The 21,453-nt window shown below is 39.1% G+C and overlaps 1 protein-coding gene across 1 annotated transcript in view; it reads left to right on the top strand.

Annotated features, from left to right (window-relative positions):
* Positions 1 to 15,764, top strand: part of DOCK4 (dedicator of cytokinesis 4) — a 271,626-nt gene extending 255,862 nt beyond the window's left edge. Inside the window, exons 46-52 of the mRNA XM_069976155.1 lie at positions 566 to 686; positions 3,840 to 3,921; positions 5,350 to 5,459; positions 6,901 to 6,973; positions 10,933 to 11,046; positions 11,741 to 11,802; positions 13,894 to 15,764. Of these exons, the coding sequence (XP_069832256.1) occupies positions 566 to 686; positions 3,840 to 3,921; positions 5,350 to 5,459; positions 6,901 to 6,973; positions 10,933 to 11,046; positions 11,741 to 11,802; positions 13,894 to 14,316 (985 nt within the window). The 3' untranslated portion in view covers positions 14,317 to 15,764. The remainder of the gene's footprint in view (positions 1 to 565; positions 687 to 3,839; positions 3,922 to 5,349; positions 5,460 to 6,900; positions 6,974 to 10,932; positions 11,047 to 11,740; positions 11,803 to 13,893) is intronic.
* The last annotated feature ends 5,689 nt before the right edge of the window (positions 15,765 to 21,453 follow it).

The raw sequence follows: 21,453 nt of genomic DNA, 5'->3' as shown, positions 1-21,453 counted from the left end.
AGTTCCTGACTCGGCCAGAGATGTTAGCAGAGAGCACTGTTTCTGAATGTAAATAAACAACACTTCCTGAAGGATGTATAGTAGCTTATAAGTATGGGAAGACTTGAGATTTTAAAATAGAAGTAAATTACAAATCTATATAAGTTTCTGACACCAGTTAATTTGAAAGAATTTTTTTTTTTTTTTTTGCTGGACAACCCCTTTAACTTTTTCCTTGTTAGCTAAGTGCAAAGTCGATCATCCTGAATTATTCCAGACCCATACTACATGTAATACAACATACATCTCACTTCTATGGTCCTACACTAGCGTTCACTTCACAGACTCTTGTTCCTTATATTACTCATGTAATATAAGGAACAAAATGCCAGTGGGTGATTCTGCTGATGACTTGTCAAGAAAGTTCTTGTTCTGCTGTATAGTTGGGATCATATGGCCATATCCACTGTACTTTTCATTGCTGAAGTGTCAAGGACCTTGTGATCTAGTTCATAGAAATCTGTGGCAAGTGACAATGCTTTTAATGTTATATCTTCTTTTTGCTTTTGTTTTATTTGGTGAACAGTCCATTGAGTTACCCAGCGGTAAACAGATACTCTTCCTCCTCACTCTCCTCTCAAGCTTCAGCGGAAGTTAGTAATCTGACCGGGCAGTCCGAAAGTTCTGATGAAGTGTTTCACATGCAGGTAGGTAAAGTCTTAAAAATTACTGTACATACTTGGCATATCCCCACATATTCTAACAATTCTAACCAATGTTCAGTGTAATTCTTATGAATTTTTCTATGGATACTTACAAGTTGTTTCTCTTACTTGTATATTCTAATATACTGTGTAGCTAACTGTAGATTACATTGTTGAATACAAAACATGTATTGTTATTGCAGATTTGATATTATAATTTTTAGGCTACCCATTCCAGCACATCCTAATTTATATTGAAGTATAGTGTCCCTGCATAGCCTGTAGCCCTGTTGATATTAATAACATGATAATAACCAAATTATTTTTAACACTTAAAAAATGAAATTGTGGGACATTTTAAGCTCTGTCTATTCTATTTAGGACCACTCCCAAAATTATGGTAGATTTAAATCTATTCTATTTTTGTGGTTTACACCAGCATATCAGAAGAACAGTATCTCAGTGGACCAAACAAGGTCATACAGTGACTGTTTCGTCCATTTCTAATTTCATACATTTTTTTTCCAGGATGCAAAAGTATAGATAGCCTCGCTTTTGAGTCTTGTAACCCCCCCCCCCCCACACACACACACACAAAACTGTATATGCCTAGTGATGAATGAAACAATTATATTAAGCCACCTAAGAAACTTTGTAATTGGGTTTATTATCCGAAAAATGAATTTTTATCATGAAAAATCAGTTTGACCCTCCCCCCCCGTCTTCACTGTTCTCCTATGGAGAGAGCTAAGGAAAAGACCAAAACGGGACAACAAAGAGTTAATCTACAAATACCTCACCCGTTATCTCCTGGGACAGTCACCACTGACCTGTCTGAGCTCAGACTACAGCTGTCACCCAGCTCCGTGCCTGTAATCCTCTGTTATCTGCTTTCTGCTGCCGGCTAACTCCCTCCTTCCTCCTCCCCCCTCCCCTCTCCCTAGAGCAGACAGAGTGTGACTCATGCAACAAGTCACAATTTTCAGATTTTTTGCAGTGGATGGAAAAGAGGAAGGAGGGGGGACCTGGGAAAAGGCTTTTTACATGCAGATAATGGCATATTTGGCTAATAAACCCAATTACAAAGTTTCTTAAAATCGCCTGGACTATTGATTTCTGCAAAAAAAAAAAAAATATGACAGTGACTCTTTAAAGAGGATGTACCACCAGGTACGTCCTCTTTAACCTGAACCGATGGATCGAACGGCGCCGGCACGGGGAAGCCTCAAGCACTGGAGGCCGGCCGGCCCGCCTCCAGTGGGAGGGAATTCCCTCCCCTCTATGACGCGGCTCCATTCATTCTAAGGGAGCCGCGTCATACAGGAGAGGGAATTTCCTCCCACTGGGGGCGGGCCAGCCTACCTCCAGTGCGTAAGCATCGGACGGTTCCGGTGCATAGAACAGCGCCGTGCACGGGAACCGCGGCATCGGCTTCCCCGTGCTGGTGCCGTTCGATCTGTGGGTTCAGGTTAAAGAGGATGTCCTGGTGGTACATCTTCTTTAAGATATAAAACATCCCCAAAAAACATGCATTTTAGGTGTTTTCCCTTCATTGTATTTTATTGTGGGGAAATGTTTGTTAGTTGATAGGTAGTTTGATTTATTTCATTTTTTCACTCTTTTTTTTTGGGGGGGGGGGCTGTTTAGAAAAATAGTTTGTAAAACATCTTTTAAAAAAGGTGGAAAAACTGGTTAAGAAAATGCATGAAGTGCTTAAAAATGTTCCAAATGCCAAAATTCTAAGCTAATTTTGCCTGTAAAAAAGATTTTTTTTTTTTTTTTTATAGGCTGGAGATACGTGTGCACATTGTCTGATAGTAATGATGATAACAATGTTTATTAAACACTTGTGTATCAAAGATTTTAATATTGGCGCAAACAGTATAAAATTATTTTAAAAAAAGTTCAAAACATCTGCTATTGATGGAACAAAGGTGATGAGTATAGAGATAGAGTAGGTATAATGATTCTGTTATAACCACAAGTAAATCTTTTTCTTTCAAATCAACTGTTTTCAGAAAGTTATATATGTGATTTGTGATTTACTTCTATTTAAAAATCTCCAGTCTTCCAGTACTTATCAGCTGCTGTATGTCCTGCAGGAAATGGTGTATTCTCTTCAATCTGACACATTGCTCTCTGCTGCCACCTCTGTCCATGTCAGAAACTGTCCAGAGCAAATCCCCATAGAAAACCTCTCCTGCTCTGAACAGTTCCTGACATGGAAGCATTGTGTCATACTGGAGATAATACACCACTTCCTGCAGGACATCCAGCAGCTGATAAGTACTGAAAGTAAATTATACATTTCTGAAACCAGATGATTTGAAAGAAAAAGTTTTTTTTGCCCGAGTACCCCTTTAACACGACTCTGTACCCACAATTTGTCCCCACCAAACTGCTTGTACCTTTGGATAGCTGCTTTTAATCCATGATCTGTCCTGGGGTCCTTTCGGCAGGTCATGCAGTTATTGTCCTGAAAAACAACTTTTAAATTTGCAGCCCTTTAAGGGATTTTTGTAAGAAGTTAGTTTTCAGGGCTACTTTCAGAATTTAGAGAAGATCTAAAATACCTGCCCTCATGACAGCCCAGCTCTGATAGAGGACAGTACAGACATCTGAGGTATGATCTGTGTCTGCATCAGCCATGTAGAACTGCTGGACAGCAAAACTAATTTCTACTGATGTGACATCAAACATCCCAAAAAACAGGCCCAGGGCCAGGCAACAACCAGTTAGTTGCAGCCACTACTACTTTCTGGAATAAGGTAATAAAGAGCAGTATGGACAAAAAGAAATGTAATGCTGTGTATATTCTCATAGTGAACCTCTTCAAATATTTTTCTGCTGAAAAAAAGGCAAAAAAAAATCCCCAAATGGCTTCCATGTTGAATGTTGCTATAGAAACACAGTCCATGAATATTTCACTATTCTTAGATCACTGCAGTTAATCTACTAAAATTATAGATAAAAGTGCAAGAGGAAAACAAATAAAACCCTGGTGTTACACCAAACCCATGCCACTGAGCAGACTTGGTGCAGTAGACTTTGGTCCTGTCTTCAGAGCAGATAAAGCAAATAAAAATGTTTTTTTTTTTTATTATTTATTTTATTTTATTTTAGTTATATAATGATTTCTTTTATTTTGTCTTTCAGCCAAGTCCTTCTACCTCAAGCTTGAGTTCTACACATTCCGCCTCTCCAAATGTGACAAGTTCTGCCCCCTCAAGTGCCAGAGGTACTTTGTGCTTTAGAGTCATAGAGAGACAATTGGGGTTTAATCTATTATTTATTTTAACTCTGGACAGTTGTTTAATAGACAGCACATGCTACTTTACTGCTCCTACAGTGGTTGTCACCCAGCTCTCCTAGATTCATTTTTGTTCATCCACACATACCTTGGTATAATCAAACATACTGATTATTTAAATCTCAAGGAGATCTGGGTGGAACTCCCATTCGGACTTCAGAAAAAGAATTAATAATGCAGTTTGACACCTTTAAGGATAACTTCTCCTGCAGCTTGCCTCCATATAAACATTCATGATAGTGCTTTGCAGTGGCAGAAAGTGATGTGACTTCAGAGCACCATTATGAATATTGATCTGAATCTGTGCTGCAATAGCTGGTGGGTGAATTGGTGCACTTGGGCGGTCCCGTATCTGCCTCATTTATGTATTAAAGGAGACCTGTTACCCCCCGGCTTCTGACCGGGATATCTCTGTCCCGGGACCGGCTCCGGCAGCAGGACTCGGCGGGATGAGGTACGTATAAGGGGATCTAACTGGGGGTCGGGAGCCTGTCACCCCGGCACGGAGGGTGACAGGTCCGCTTTAAAAAAAAAAAAGTAACATTTATCGTTAATGGTGCATTAGACCTTTTCATTAAAAGTATGGTCACACTCCCCGTTTCTCATGTCCTATTAGAATCTATTAGCAGATTAGATCTATCTAACCTGCTGCTTGATTCCCTTTAACAGTTCAGGGCAATAAAAGTATGTAATCAACAATGAAACCAGTTCCATCAGAAAATAAGCCCAAATACTTATCCTTGAGGTGTCAAACTGCAAAAATTGACTACTAGAGATAAGTGAACCTCAAGCACGGCATTTCATTAGCGATGGCTGCGGAAATTGGATGCTCTAGGGAGTCCTGGAAAACATGGATACAGCCTGTGGCTTCAGGTTCAGTCTTCTCCAATGACTACTGAGTTATAACTGTTTCGAAGAAGTCCCAAAGGGATGTCCACCCAGAGATCATGTTTGATTATATATAAGTATGCATGGATTCATTGAAATTAAGGAGAGCTAGGTGACAACCACTGTAGGAGCAGTACTGCAGCCTCATTTACATATTCATAAAGTAACATTTATGCTTAATGGCGCATTGGACCTTCTTAATAAACCCCCCACAGCCCCCATCCTCTATCCTATTAGAATCTATTAGCTAGATTCCCCTTACTGCTCGTTTTGTAATGCCTGTCATATTCAGATTTTGTGTCTGTTATAGTATTTCCATTATTGACATTGATTATTTACAAAGCACAAGTAAAGTTATAAGACATAAGTTTTCTAGCTGATTATAGCCAATTTTACTATTTCCTGAGAGATTGTGTTTTTTATTTCTTTACTATGGAAATGTTCTCATTACTGTGTCTTCTGTTCTAGCTTCCCCTCTGTTATCTGACAAACACAAGCATTCCAGAGAAAATTCCTGCCTGTCCCCAAGAGAGAGACCCTGCAGTGCCATATTTCCAGTCCCAGCAGAACCTCCCCAGGTAGCCAGCTTGTCAGCCAGTGACAGTATGTGTGTGCTGGTAAAGATAACGCTACACAAAAAGCAGATACAAGATAGCATAGTTTATTTAAGGTGTACAGTATTTATCTGTGTTCTTCAATGATTGATGGGCAGTGCTGTGTGTGTGTGTGTGTGTATATGTATATGTATGTGTGTATATATATATATATATATATATATATATATATATATATATATATATATATATATATATATACACAAACAGTGTATGTATGAATTACTTTCTATACCTGCCCTTGGCTTTTTTTAATAGTACACTTGACATTTTAGTCAAAGCAATTACAATACTGCTAAGGTGCAGAGATGTGCTCTTCTTACTAAGTAGCTATTCTTTTGTAGGAAAAACGGCAAGCTGTGTTTTTCTCAGTACCTTCTTATTTTGTTTGCCGCGTAGTTGCCTGGTAACCTAGAGCTGAGAAATGTAAAAAAAAAAAAGTGCATTCTTTTTATATTTTCCTTGCAATTAAGCTAAAACATTTTGTGAGTCTTTGGAAATAGTATATAGTATTAATGTGTTTGAAACATAGATGCATTTTGTCCTAAATACATTTTTATTTTACAGATTATAAAATAATGGTAGGCTGACCAAATATACAATAAGAAAGGAGTCTAACCAATTTCATTTTCTTAAAGATTTTATCACAGTAACAGTAAAAAAAATCTTTTATAGTTTTAAAGCTGACCTGTCAGCTACTTTTTAGTCTGTAAGCTAAGGGCATGGTACAATAGGGCTTCTTACCCTGATTTCTTAGACACCTTTCTTATGAAATTTAACCCCTCCATTGCTTTTGATATCTTTGTTTTTATTCATATGTAATATGAATCCTTGTATCCTTGCTCAGCAAAAGACCAGTAAGATTCAGCCCCTCTGCTGCGTATTACCTTCACTGTCTTGTTTTTACATGCATTCACTGCTATAACAGACAGCTTAATGGCTGTCCTTTCTGCTGTGCCACTTGTTTAAAATCCTGTGCAGGAACCCTGCCTGGGGCATGCGTGGTAATGCCCTGTTCTCCCAGCAGCCTCAAATTCTGATCTGTCATTAACCTTTTCAATGCTGTGATCTATAGCGATCGCAGTGTTTTAAGTGCCCTGTAGATGGGAAAGCACTATGGATCTTAGAAGACAAGGAGGAACATTGCATTATTTGACCTTGACATCTGGGCACCAATGACTTTGGTCATGAATCAGTTAATGTACAGATTTTAGTTACACACTGAAGTCACCATCTCTGAATGCAAACTGTTCACAGAGCTCACAGAAATAAGACTGCTATACTTTGTAGTTGTAACTTTAAATGTGAAAAACAACATGTTACTGATTTTGCTAGCTGTAAGTGGCAGCACAATGTTGTTATCTATAGGTTTAGCTTTTTATGTCTGTTGTTTTAACATTTCTAGAGGGCACTTTTTAATCACATTGGAGAAAACACTTTGCCTCGCAGTGATCCAAACCTCTCGGCTCCAGATAAAGGTATGTTACCCCACGGAAAACCATAGTTACAAGTATTACACACTGACTGGTGGCAAGACGTTTGATTCATAAGAAAATGAAAACATGGTGAAGGTTCCAGCACTCCAAAAAAGAGAAATGATTGAAATGAAAAAACTTTATTTCATACTCTGATAAAAGCCGTGTCCAACCACACACAGCGGCTCAGTTTTTATCCAAGTATAAAATAGTTTTTGCCTTTTAATGATTTGCTGGAACCGTCACCATTTTTTCATCTTTATTTGCTGCATAGGCTGCATCCATGTTTTCCAGGACTCCCTAGGGCTGCATCCAACTTCTTCAGCCACCGATTATCAAATGCCGCACACTCTGGTTCAGATGAATTCGAGTGTGCCCAAGGTTCACTCACTTACAATAAATACCAATAAGCTGTGTTAAAAGATTTTAATTTATATATGTAAAAAACATATTGAATACTCTAAGTTTATGCTTATGTGTGCTTAAAGTATTGTATGCCCCCCCCCTTCCCAAAAGTTATACAAATTACTACAGATGAGCGAACCGGGTTCGGGTTCGAGTCGATCCGAACCCGAACGTTCGGTATTTCATTAGCGGGGGCTGCTGAACTTGGATAAAGCTCTAAGGTTGTCTGGAAAACATGGATACAGCCAATGACTATATCCATGTTTTCCACATAGCCTTAGGGCTTTATCCAACTTCAGCAGCCACTGCTAATCAAATGCCGAAAGTTCGGGTTCGGATCGACTCGAGCATGCTCGAGGTTCGCTCATCTCTACAAATCACCAATATACACTTATTACAGGAGATGCTTATAAAGTGCTTTTTTTCCTGCACTTACTTCTGCATCAAGGCTTCACTTCCTGGATAAAATGGTGATGTCACTACCCGACTCCCAGAGCTGTGCAGGCTGTGGCTGCTGGAGAGGATGATGGCAGGGGGACACTGAGGGACACAGGGCACTGGAGGGACACCGAGCATCCCTCTGCCATCATCCTCTCCAGCAGTCACAGCCCGCACAGCTCTGGGAGTCGGGTCCTGAAATCACCATTTTATCCAGGAAGTGAAGCCTTGATGCAGTAGTAAGTGCAGGGGAAAAAGCACTTTATCAGCATTTCCCGTCATAAGTGTATATTGGTGATTTGTATAACTTGTGGGGGTGGGTGGGGTTTGGGAGGATACAATACTTTATAAAAATTTTCGTCGGACTTCTCCTTTAATTACAATAAGGATGATATATGATACACCACTGATACAGTGTGGGGAGAGGGGCTTGCAGCAGCACCTTGCTTCAGCAACCAGCAATCAAATGCAGAGTGTTTGGGTGTGGACGAACCTGAGCTTGCTCAAGGTTCCCTCATCTGTAATCATAATCTGAACATTTAGACCTTGGCAGACAAAAACATTGGACATGTCAAAAAAAATATTTTGACGGGTGCACTTTAAGAAAGGTTACCTGCAGTATTAGTTAAAGGGGTTGGCCACTTTATAGTAAAATAGGTCAGTACAAAGTATTAGTAAGTGTACTCACTGAATATACTGACAGCAGCTCCCTGTGTACCTCATAGAGCTAAAATCAGGCTCCCCTTCACCAGGCTGGGGTGCCCTGCTCTGTGTTCTCCATAGACATATACAGGCTGTGTGGTGGACACTGGGGGACGGGGCCTGGTCACATGCTCCTCCATGTAAGCAATCTTATGGACCAAAACACCACAAAGCAGGGCAGAACAGCCTGATAGAGGGGAATCTGATTTTAGCTCTATGAGGTACAGAGGAAGCTGCTGTCAGTATATACAGTGAATACACTTACTAATACTGTACACTGAGCAATTTTACTATAAAGTGGCCAACCCCTTTAAACTTAGTGATTGTAATAATCTTGATCTATAGGTAATAGCAACATTGCCAATAATGCATATTAGTGTGATCCAGAGACCCTGGAAATCCTCTCTACCACTTGTAGCGGAAAGTGCACTCCTTCCATTTGATATTGCCACATTGGGCCCTTGCCTGTACATAATTACAAATTGCCACTGTGAGCCTTTTGAATAAGATAGATGGAGGCCATTATTTTAGTACAAAATTATCTTAATTGCTAATCATTAAGGCTTGTAATTCACATTCTGAATAAAGCAAGTGACATAAGATAAAGAGCAGTCAGTGTACTTGGCACGGGCATGGATATTCCTGGAGGTAAATCAGGCTTAATGAGACACTTTGATGTATCTGTGTTTCCACCCAGAGCTAAAATTTATTAATTGCCTGATTGTATAATTCTGCCCTTAGTTATTAATTTAAGGATGAGATTTATACCATCAACTAGCCGAGATGACATGTTTTTGCTTTGCGTGTAAACAATAAAAACCCTAAAAGGCATTGCATTATTAAATACATTACAAACTGTTATGAGCAAAATACTTTATCTTTTCTCCAAGTCTTCAAATATTAAGCAGATGTATAGACTTGGATGTAAGCGCGTGTTGCTGTTCTAAGTTCTGGCAATCTTGGTGTATTATCTTGTTTTCAGTAAACTCATTGAAAAACTTTGTTTGCAGTCTTTAAAGGGGTAGTGCGGCGCTAAAAAATTATTCACAGAATAACACACATTACAAAGTTATACAACTTTGTATTGTATGTTATGTCTGTGAATCGCACCCTTTCCCGTGTCCCACCACCCCCGCCCGTGTACCCAAAAGTGTGGGGTGCATTATACATTACCTGATCCGCGTCGAGGCCGTCCGCCATCTTTTGCCAAACGTCATTTTCGGCACAAGATGGCGGACGGCCTCGACACGGATCAGGTAATGTATAATGCACCACACACTTCCGGGTACACGGGCGGGGGTGGTGGGACATGGGGAAGGGGGCGATTCACAGACATAACATACATTACAAAGTTGTATAACTTTGTAATGTGTGTTATTCTGTGAATAATATTTTAGCGCCGCACTACCCCTTTAATACATTTGCTGCAGATGAACTCATAGAATGTCTATAATGCCATAGGCCCTCCACTCACATTTCTTACTGCCAATCCAACATCTGATCCTCCTTTATCATTACCGGTCTGGACAGCATCTGTCTATCTGCACTCTATGTGCTTCTCTCATCTGTCAGCTTAGATAATAAGGTTGTGCATAATGTAATCATTATGGTCCATGACTAGATTATTTTTACTCTATTTCCATCTAGAAACAGGGCGCTTAATGTGGTTATGGCTTCCTCTTTAATGTCTGCATTATCTCGCACATCGCTACTTGTTTTTCAGTGTAAGAGAATAATATGTATTATGGTTAGTATCGATAAACACCATCAGTTACCTTGAATGCAAATAATGAGAAGTTAAGGGACTAGAAGTATTTTGTACTGATTAAAAGGGGTCTGTCATTATATGGCCTAATACACACAAAGACACTCCAAACTTCTCCTTTCCAAATAGCTGACTTGAGAGCTGCTGTGTGTGCTGTATGTAAATGGCACATCCTGCCCCAAACAGTGCCCTCACAATGATCTGTACTGTGCCCCCTCCCCCATTAACACTCTGGTTGGGCATTTGTTTTTCACCAATTAATGTCATATTAGGATAGGGTGACTGGTTCGATTTAAATATTGTAGCCTTAAACATTGCTGTATTGTGGTTGGGTTATATCTAACAGTCTAGAGTGAGATATAAGAAACAAAAAAACAACTGTTTTTCAAGTAAAACCTCTTGGTAGAAAGCCTGAGCTACTTCTGTTTACTTCTGCTGCCTGTAACCTTGCCAATATATGAAGTCATTAGTAATTTACGTGGTCATTCCAGTTTCTTGGTTTCTCCGTCAGATAGTCTGTTTTGTGCTTCTCTCCCCTATGAAATGTGACAGGCTGCTGTCATCTGCTCTGTAGAAAACAACACATTCAGGCCTGACTTTAAAAATTCACAGTGAAACTCAAGGTTGTGTCAATTCTGCTCCATATTTACAGCAGTGAACACAACCCCAAGCAGTTGGAGCCTGGATAGCGGGAAAGAAGCCAAAAACATGTCAGAATGTGGAAGACTCATAACTCCTCCGGTGCCACCCAGACCCACACAAGCTGGTAGGTCTGCTCTCTCTAAGATAATACAATTCACTCTGTCTGCATGCATTGTAGTTGTATTGCTTTTGTTATATTAAGGTTTACAGCAAACTATCTATGAGGGTTAAAGGGAACCAATCAGCATGTTTCTGCTGATCTGGTTCCCTCCTGCACAGTATAGCTCTGCAGTGCAGTTCCCTGAAGCTACAAGCCTTGTCTGCAGCAGTAGCTTTACAGCGGGAAAATAGTAGTTTTATTCCTCTGCAGTGCCCACTGACAGGCAGAGAGCCATGACTAGTCATGAGCGGCTCTCCGCCCAGATGACTGGTTGCTGTCCCTCTCCCAGCCTTGCGCTGCAGAATAAACCTTCTTTTTCCCCAGTGTAAAGCTACTGCTGCAGACAGGGCTTGTAGCTTTAGGGAGCTGCACAGCAGAGTTATACAGTGCAGCAGGTAACCATATCAGCACAATTGTGCTGATTGGTTCGCCTTAATGGTTTCAGCAATTAAAGATTTTTTTTTTTGTATAAGTAAGTTGAAGAGTTTCCTGATATATTTTATGTATCAATTCCATAAGGTTTTCAAAATCTCTGATTGCAACCTTACTTATCAAGTAAGACAGATGCATATGTAAAGCAGTCATGTAAAATTTGCTTGTGGGTGTTAATATGTAACTTTTCTACCTATTAGTAACTGTTTACTCTGTTTAATTCCAGCTTCTCCAGCTAGAAATATTGCTGCAGTTTCTCCTTCCATAATGGGAAGATCTCCAATGAAAGTAAAGTTTTTTTTCTGTCTTGTTTCTCAATATGCATGCAAACAAATTGTGTTTTTCCCCCTAAATGCATATGTGGAGCTACAGCCAGCAGATGGCACACTTGCACCACGGATTGCTTGTTGCTCGTCCCTTTCTATAATATTTCCATTGAATCCTGGGGTTATTCTGTTGACTGATAAAAATAATACTACTTGCTTTGCTCAGGGATGAATTAATAAAGCTGGGTTACCTGGTTTTGAAAACAGAATTGTAAGGGTCACTACATGAATACAGCTTTTTGTTGTTATAGACTGTGTGTGTTACAGACAATGTTTATACATAGCCATTGAATTTAGCAAACTGATGTTATTATTGAACCCATGGGAGCTGATTATACTGTAGACACACAGTTGAAACTGCATATTCTTTGCTTAGTAAGCATATGCTTCACTGCTTCCACACAGAAAAAAAGACGTACAAGGGTATGTCCTTGTTTTTGTGTGCCTTAGGCTAGGTTCACACTGCGTTTTTGCAATCCGTTTTTTTTTTTTTTTTTGCAAAAAGAAAATAAAAAAAGGATGCATTTGTGTGCATCTGTTTTGATCCGTTTTTCCATTGACTTCAATTGTAACTAAAAACCGATCCGTTTTTTTTGACAGAGACAAAAACGTAGCTGACACTACTTCTGTGTCTATTAAACAAAACGGATCCGTTTTGATCCATTTTTTTTACAATGGAAGTCAATGGAAAAACGAATGCATCCGTTTTTTTTCATCCCTTTTTCTCATCCCTTTTTTTTTTTTGCAAAAAAAAAAAAGATGAAAAAAAGGATTGCAAAAATGCAGTGTGAACCTAGCCTTAATGGGTTATTTCGTTGTCCAGCAAGTTGAAATCCCCAATCCTTCATTAAAGCCACTCTGTACCCACAATCTGACCCACCCAAACCGCTTGTACCGTCAGATAGTCTAGATTTGTCCTGGGGTCCGTTCGGCAGGTGATGCAGTTATTGTCCTAAACTTTAAACTTGCAGCCCTGTGTCAAATTGGCGTGGCCTAGGATACCTATGTCCTAGCATTGTGACATCCACCCCTCCTCCCCGCTCTCTTCATCATTAGGAATGCCCCTAGAACAATTTCTCCTATTCATTACCTGTGTCAACACTGCATATGAGCTGGATTGTTAAGACCCCAATGCAGTGTTCAGACAAGTGATGAATAGGAAAAACTCTGCCTAGGGGCATTCCAAGTGATGAGAAGGAACGGAGGGGTGTTTCAATCCTAATGCACCGACACTTTAGGCCACCCCAATTTGACACAGGACTGCAAGTTTAAAAGTTGTTTTTTAGGACAATAACTGCATCACCTGCCGAACAGACCCCAGGACAGATCCTGGATTAAAAGCAGCTATCCGAAGGTACAAGCGGTTTGGTGGGGTCAGATTGTGGGTACAGAGTCACTTTAAATACCAGCGCCTCCTCTCGTATACAGTGTGAGCCACAGACATGATCATATATTACTGTGGCTACAGCGAGTTCCCTGTATAAGCCTTATTAATTTGACATGGCAACCCAGTCTTCTGGTGTTGACCAAAACTACATTTAACTGTAGACTCCTATTAACTTCAAAGGGATTTACCTAACCTAATTCAATTGGACTTTTTATTTCCACCCCAAAAGTGCCACATTTGACTCTAAATTCTGTTAAGTTAAAGAGGTTGTCCAGGAAAAATTGACTTTTGCCCTATGTACAGCACAGGGAGAAAGTAGGGTGTTACAGGGGATCTGGCCTCTATACCCCCTGCTTATCTCCGTATTGGGCCCCGCTGGCTCTGTAATGAATAGAGCTGGGTGTCTGGCCAGTGACACGCAGCTCTAATAATTCCTATGGAGCGACGGAAAGAGCGATGTTCTCGGCTCTTTCCGTCGACTCCATAGGAATGAATAGAGCCGCGGGTCGCATGGTTGGACCCCTGCAACCTCTTACTTTTGCCCTTTCCTGTGTAATAGGTCAATTTTTCCTGGACAACCTCTCTAAGTACCAGTTCACTTTTTATGTTAACTTTAGACTATAAAAATGTCCTTTAAATTTCTGAGCTTTGTTCATTGCTTTACAGGGCTCCATGCAGTCATTTACTCCATCTCCCGTGGACTGCCATCCTTCTAGCATGATGTCCAACTCTCCAGTCTTGTCTGGAAGCTGCAGCAGTGGCATTTCTTCTCTAAGTCGTTGCAGCATTTCAGAAATGTCTGGTTTTGAGAGTCAAATTTTTGAGCAATCCGGATCTGGCTCAAGTTATGGTATATCAGAGGAACCAGCAAGAAAGGAGAATAAAACTCCACCCCCATACAGTGTGTATGAACGGACTTTAAGGCGCCCTGTGCCCGTACCTCAATGTCTTTCCATACCTTGTCCTATTGACCCTCCAGCTTTACCACCCAAACCTGGCCCAGCACGCCCAACAAGTCTGGAGAATGGCAAAAGGACGGATCCATTGCCACGCCCAAGGCCTTTCCCAAGGAAAGTATCTCAGTTGTAACAGAATTGCTGAACAAAACAGTATGACCTTGCAGAACAAGTAACCCCAAGGGGTGCAGTGATAAATGAAGACTGCAGATAGGTTATAGATGTAATAAAAATATGGGCACTTTAATTGTTTACTATTTGGTTCTCTTACAGAAGTGATGAATTTTGTTATGTATTATTGTTTTGCACATTATTATAGAAATATTAATTCAGGAGTAACTTGACAAGAGGCACTTTGGATCACATACAAAAAAACGTACATTAATGGAGTATGTGCGCATACTGGATATGTTATTTGATATCATAATTTCTTTACATTTTTATGAATCTGTATACAATGCTTAATTATTTTTCCTAGTTTTTTTTTGTGTCTTGGTTTTATTTTAAAGATACTTGATTTATTGTTTTTAACCATTAAAAAAGCCAACAATTCCAAATTTGTTATAGGAGATAACTTCAGATTTATAACATAGACATTAATTTAATGACCCTGTTAACATATTACGTTTATGGCTATAGTATACATCATTTTCTTCAAAGATTGAGGGATTTTACTTGTATATATATAAATCTCTGCTCAGCGGCTATAAATTATCTTCTGTACTTTGTGCATTTTGTATATGCAGAGAACATTTTAATGTTTTATTAACTCAAGGGAGGGGGCTCTCAAAGCTGCATGTATTACAAGGTCGCTCCAGTGGTCAGAACAGAAAAGTAAATGCTGAACATCATATACATGTCTCTGCTTACAGCTATGGGCTGTTTATTTCTTATGTATCCTCTCATTAAAGTAGTGTGTGAAAGGCAGGAACAGTAAGGTTGCTTTAGTGGTTTAATAATGCAAAACTTTTCCACAGCTTTGTCTTGCATGTTTTTTCTTGTCCTTATATTGGAAACATTGGCTCTGACTTAGATTTAGGTGTAGCCAAATAATGCTCTAGTTAAAAGAATAAGGCTCTATTCAGAGAGGCATGGTGTCCATTCTTAACAAGGCCATGACTGCTTTTGAAATGGATACAAATAAATCCTGATGGGTTTCCTGGGCCTGTCAGGATATGCTGCCTGCTCAGCATTTTGTGACAAAAATAGTGCTGCAAATTATGCAATTCTTGTCATCAAAAAGCAACAGAAACGCACAGAATGAAGAGTAGCGGCAATGTAAGGAGAGCCTCAAAGAGGGACTCACAGGATATATTTCTCAGGTATATTCCCAGAGACTACTGCACTCCGAGGAATAGGTGATGCTTCAGTGTGACTTTATTCTGACAAAAATAGACCTGTCCCTGGTGTGAAATGTGCAGTCACTATTGTTCTGGCTGTTATCTATTAAATGCACACAACACAAACACTGGTGATTTCAGTATCACACTGGGACAGGGGCACTTGCTGATTGGAACACAAACCATTATTTCCTGTCCATGTGTGATTTGTCAAAATGAAAGTCATTCTGAGTGTGTATGTATATATATATATATATATATATATATATATATATATATATATATATATATAATATATATTCATTACAAACACATGGCAGCCCAACAGAGACACCAGACACCAGAGTCTGATGGACATGGTTGTTGTATGCATTGGGAACTTTCCTGATGCATTGGGGAAATTGACACTGTAAAATGCCATGTAAAAGCAGCCCAATGTACCCTGTAATCAGTTGTCAGGACACTTAGAAATAGATAATCACAACAATCACTCACGGTCACTTCCACATTAGTGTATTCTAGTAATAATTTGTCACATTTATCATATATCACCCTTAGGCTATGTTCCCACTATGTATAAATAAGGGAAAATAATGTCTGTTGTTGCAAAACAGCCATTATTAGTAACCATGATCATTAGTATTGGCCGTTGTTTGCTCTTATTTTGACATTGTGGAAAAATTAAACGCATAAGCACACATAAGCGTAAACTTAGTGTATTCAGTAGTTTTTTTTTTTTTTAATACTGTTTATTGGTATCTATTATAGATGAGTGAACCCTCATGCAGCATTTGATTACTAGTGGCTGAAAAAGTTGGATGCAGCCCTAGGGAGTCCTGGAAAACCTGGATACAGTCTATGGATGTATCCATATTTTTCAGGCAGCCTTAAAGAATCAGTTCACAATCCGTTCAAATCCGGAGTGCGCTCCCATCCACCTCTGCTGTGACTCTTCTTCTCTGTCCTGTGATTATTCGTCGGATCTCACGCACTTCTATGCGTTCTCTATGGAATTGCGTGATTCCCGGCATTCAATTACAAGGCAGCAAAAAGGAGTCGCTGCAGAGGCAGATGTGAGCGCATGCCGGATTTGAACGGCGCTGTGGGACCGGAACGAAGCCGCACCATGGGACACCGATCAGCTGCCGTGAGTATACATGCCAGCGCCTACCGGTGGTGGTGGGGGGGGGCTAGGGTGATATATTTTTGTGAACTGCTTCCTTAGCCCTGCTGTCAACACCAATCAAAAGCTGCACACTCAGGTTCAGACGAACCCAAGTGTACTCCAGATTTGCTGATCTCTAGTATCTTTCCATTTTACAAAAAAATTTTATTATTTTTGGCTCATATAATATCCTTGGGTTATCCAGGGTTAAAAAACATGGCCTCTTTATCCAACAATTCTGCCACTTTTGTACTCCGTTTGTGTGTGGTATAGCAGTTCCATCGAAATGAATGGAGCAGATTTGTAACACTGCAAACAACCTAAGGACAAGAGCAGTGCTGTGTTTGGATTAAAGCGATTATGCTTTTCTTATCCTGGATATCTGGATATTAAAAAAAAAAAAAAAACACTTGCAGTAGGGCCCTGGAGGACAAAATAATGCCTCTGTAATTATTTGTGTATCCCTTACTGCACAATAGACTCTAAATCAGATCCAATGTTAACAGTGCCTAGCTTTCAACCACTTCTTGCAACCCCAAGGGTTTTGGAAATTAATGTGTCTGTTTTCCTTCAGAACAGTATTGAAGGTGCTGGCCTCTTTAATTCTAATTTGTTGGATTAGGTTATGACGTAGACCAAGCAATACAGTAACAAGTAACATTTTATATAGATCAGGCATAATGTTTTTTAATCTCCTCCCATGAATTCTACTAAAAGGCAAAAATATGTGAAAGGGTATAATCCAATTTGATTAGAAAAGTTCCTTTCTGGCCACCAACTTGGGCTCCAGCACAGTTTTGGAGAGATCCTAGAGTACCCATAATGACATGAGAGGTACTATGTATCTGCTTGCCAATCATATTTGATTATATTGTCAGATATTGAAGATGCAACAAGCTGAAGTTTCTAGTCACTGCCGTGCATGTATGGACACATTCCTTTAGATCACTAGCTCCTGACATAGCAGTAGGACAGTAGATAAAACTGTGTTTGCTACAAGTCACCATTGAAAATATAGAAATTAAATCATATAAATATACATATTAACAATTACATTTGACTTATTTGCCAGAAACTGAGCATCTTATAATGATTCATATGATCCAATGCTCTGTCTATAATAAACTGATGAATACTTGAAATTCGGAAACGTAGCGTAGTAATCTAGTGCTGCCAGTATATTTCATATGTAGAGGTAACACTGCCCCGCATGGATACTGGTGCTGCATGTTAGTATTCAATACTGTAAAGAAATACAGACCTAGTAAGAACACTGCATATGGAAACATATTAGTGAAGGGAAGGACTCCTCAGCTTAGTACTGTATGTTAGTACTGTTGTATTTATGTGTTCTGTGTGTATACAATAGTTAAATAGATTTATCTGAGGTATTTTATGCAGAGAGCTTTATTTCTCTGTCTATTTCTATTTATTAATAACTGGGAGTGATAATTTTGAGTGCTCTGCAATGTAAACTTAAGATGTCCTGTATAGATGCCAGTGCAACAGTGCCCCCACTTACCAAGTTGTCATGACACTTATAGGATGATGGCTTGGATCTTGAAAGCAATAATAATTGATAAAAGCACCTGCACGTACATTGGCTTATTGGGTCATTTTAGTACGCGCATAGTAGTATTATCCAGTACATGTAGATAGAACAGACAAACTGTTTCATTATAGTTCAGCAGTATCTCTTGGTAATATACTTATTTCCTCCATTACTAGTCATCTAAATCCATTTAACTTCCAGGGAAAACAGGAAATCTTCCCTTTTCAAAACGGTGGCTTAGATGCTTGTGCCGAAGGTCATTTCTAGAAAACAACATTGATGGCCTATTCTTAGGGTTGTCCGTTATTGGTAAGGGTATGATCCTTGGGACCTCAAAATTAAGGGGTACTGTATTGCAGTACTGTTTAAGTGACTGAGGCTAAGTTTCAATATTAGACATAGCAGAGTTGACATTTATAGGCTATGTTTATGCACAGTATTTCTGTATTTTGGACAGAATTTTTTTTAACCAAAATCAGGAGTGGAGCTGACAGGGCAAAGTTATAATGGAACGGTTTGCACATTTTCTGCATTTTGAACCCACTTCTGGTTTTGGTTGAAAAAAGACTAAAATACTATGTGTGAGCCATATACTGTTAAAGGGGTAGTGCGGCGGTAAACAATTATTCACAGAATAACACACATTACAAAGTTATACAACTTTGTAATGTATGTTATGTCTGTGAATGGCCCCCTTCCCCGTGTCCTACCACCCCCACCCGTGTACCTGGAAGTGTGGTGCGCTATACATACCTGTCACGTGCCGACTCGTCTCCGATCTTCAGTCAGCGATGTCGTCTTCGGCCGAATCCCTCCGTCCGTCCTGAGTGCCGGCCGCCCTTTGCCGCGTCATCGGCTGCTTAGCCGCGATTGGCTGAGCATAACTGTGCTCTGCCAATCGCGGCTGAGCATCTGATGACGCTGAAGAGGGCGGCCGGCACTCAGGATGCTCAGAGGGATTCGGCCCGGACGTCCGAAGACGACATCGCTGACTGAAGATCGGAGATGAGTCGGCACGTGACAGGTATGTATAGCGCACCACACTTCCGGGTACACGGGTGGGGGTGGTGGGACACGGGGAAGGGGGCCATTCACAGACATAACATACATTACAAAGTTGTATAACTTTGTAATGTGTGTTATTCTGTGAATAATTGTTTACCGCCGCACTACCCCTTTAAGGAAACATAAAGTACTACAACCTATTCTTGCTGCAGATCAGCAGGAGTCCCAGGTGTCAGAGCCCAACTAGTTATACACTGATGGCCTATTGTAAGGCTAGGCCATCAATGTACTATTCTGGAAAACCTCTTTAAAGAAAATGTGTCATCAGAAAGTGACCTATTGTTTAAATTAAGCTTTTCTTTTTTTTTTTTTGTTAACCATATTTTTAAAATGTTTGGGTTTTTTATTTTTTCTATGTTTAAATCTAAACACATTTAACACATTAATGGTGTTCTTATATAATCAAAGTTCCAGTGTTTTACTATCTATAAACTATCTATAAAATAATCCTGAAATCTTGCTGTTTTCATTCTGGCCACTAAGCCTAATAATAAGATGACACCTTCTGAAATTTTCAGAATTTTCCTCTTTATCATCACAGGCTGAAATACAATAAAGGTCACACCAGAATATAGATAAGACAGGATCAGGCCATTCACAGTAGGTGGTGGTCACAGCTCATCACCTTCTTTTCCCTGGCACAGTAATCTGTGTAAAACCCTAACTGCCTTGTTTTGCCAATAGCAACCAACCATAGCTCAGCTTTCATTTCACCCACGAAATGAAAGTTGGACTGAGATTGGCTGCTGTGAGCATAATAACATACATAAATTAAATAAAAATGTTAAAAGCATGTTAAATGTTAAAGCATGAGAAAGGTAACTGGTGACGAATGCAATAAACATTTGCATACAATTCTTTTATTATGGTTTTCTAGTTAATGATATGAAACAATCCCTACCAATGCAATTTTCTAGCACAAGTTCCTGTACAGATGTAATGTTGTGCCTTTCTAGCCTGTGTGCTGTCTCATCGTCATTAGTCCTTGAATTATGGGCATTGTAGATCTCTGCTGTTCACTGTATTACTTTTATGTTCCTACCAACAAAACTGCCACCTGTTCTGGCACATAATTCTACATCCTCACAAAGAACAGAGCACCTTACATGATTGATTTCATCGCTCTCATGCTTTTATGGCAATTTACAAAATGGTTATGCATTTTAAACCCTCCTTTCAACAAAAAAAATAAAAAAAAATACAAAAATAGTAAAGTATTTCCCGTTTTTTGCTGGGAAGTTGATTTTTAGGTAAAGCGTGTATTTTCCTTTTAAAGACAGTCTGGTTGAAAGAAAATAATCACTTTTTATATATTTTCCCAAAAAAAAAAAAACTGTTAGCAGGTGACTAATTACATTTTTAGTAATTATTCGAGTATTTTTGTACATAATTTGTTAACTTTAATAAAATATTCCACTTAAAAATAAGAGCAGGCGTGCATATGCAGTATGATTGTGAGAATTATGCCAAATAATTTATGTATTGAAACGGTTTGTAAATATGTGCTTTTTAAATAATAATTCAGCCATATTGACTTTACAGTTTTGAATGTCAGAAGAAAATATATGGTAAAGAATATTTATGTTTTAGTAAAAGATCTTAAAGCGGGATAGTAATTTTAGCTTTGTACCGGGCTCTTTTGCAGTTTGGAATTTTTAGAACTGGTTGTGGCTTTGGGATATAACATTACAGTGTTGTGATTTTAACATATTTAACAGATGACTGGGGCAAGGAGACTATATGTTTGTATATCTTTGCATATACAGGACATAGATTTATAAAAAAAGATGCATTGCCGTTGGTTTCAATTTTGGCATTATGACATAACAGGCTCTTCTGATTTATCTGTGTAGTATATAGTTGATTTGTTGTACAGTGTTTTACAGCAAGTGTTTTCTTTATGTTCTTTTTTTTTTTTTCTCTCTTTTTTTTTTTTCCTGCGGCCATCTTCTATTTCTGGCAACCAGCAGAAGTGTTAAATTTAATATATGCGTGTATTACTGGACTCATTCATGCATAATAATTATTATGATGAATTCTTTACCAGATGTGCATATTAGATGGTTCAGCAATGGAACAAAATAAAATAAAGTTACTTGGATAATATATAAATATCCTTTGTTTTTCTTTGAAAATGTTGTTTAATCA

This window comes from Dendropsophus ebraccatus, chromosome 1 (genome assembly GCF_027789765.1).
Source record: "Dendropsophus ebraccatus isolate aDenEbr1 chromosome 1, aDenEbr1.pat, whole genome shotgun sequence".
NCBI lineage: Eukaryota > Metazoa > Chordata > Amphibia > Anura > Hylidae > Dendropsophus > Dendropsophus ebraccatus.
The sequence above is the reverse complement of the archived record's forward strand: the minus strand, read 5'-3'. Positions and strand labels throughout refer to the sequence as shown.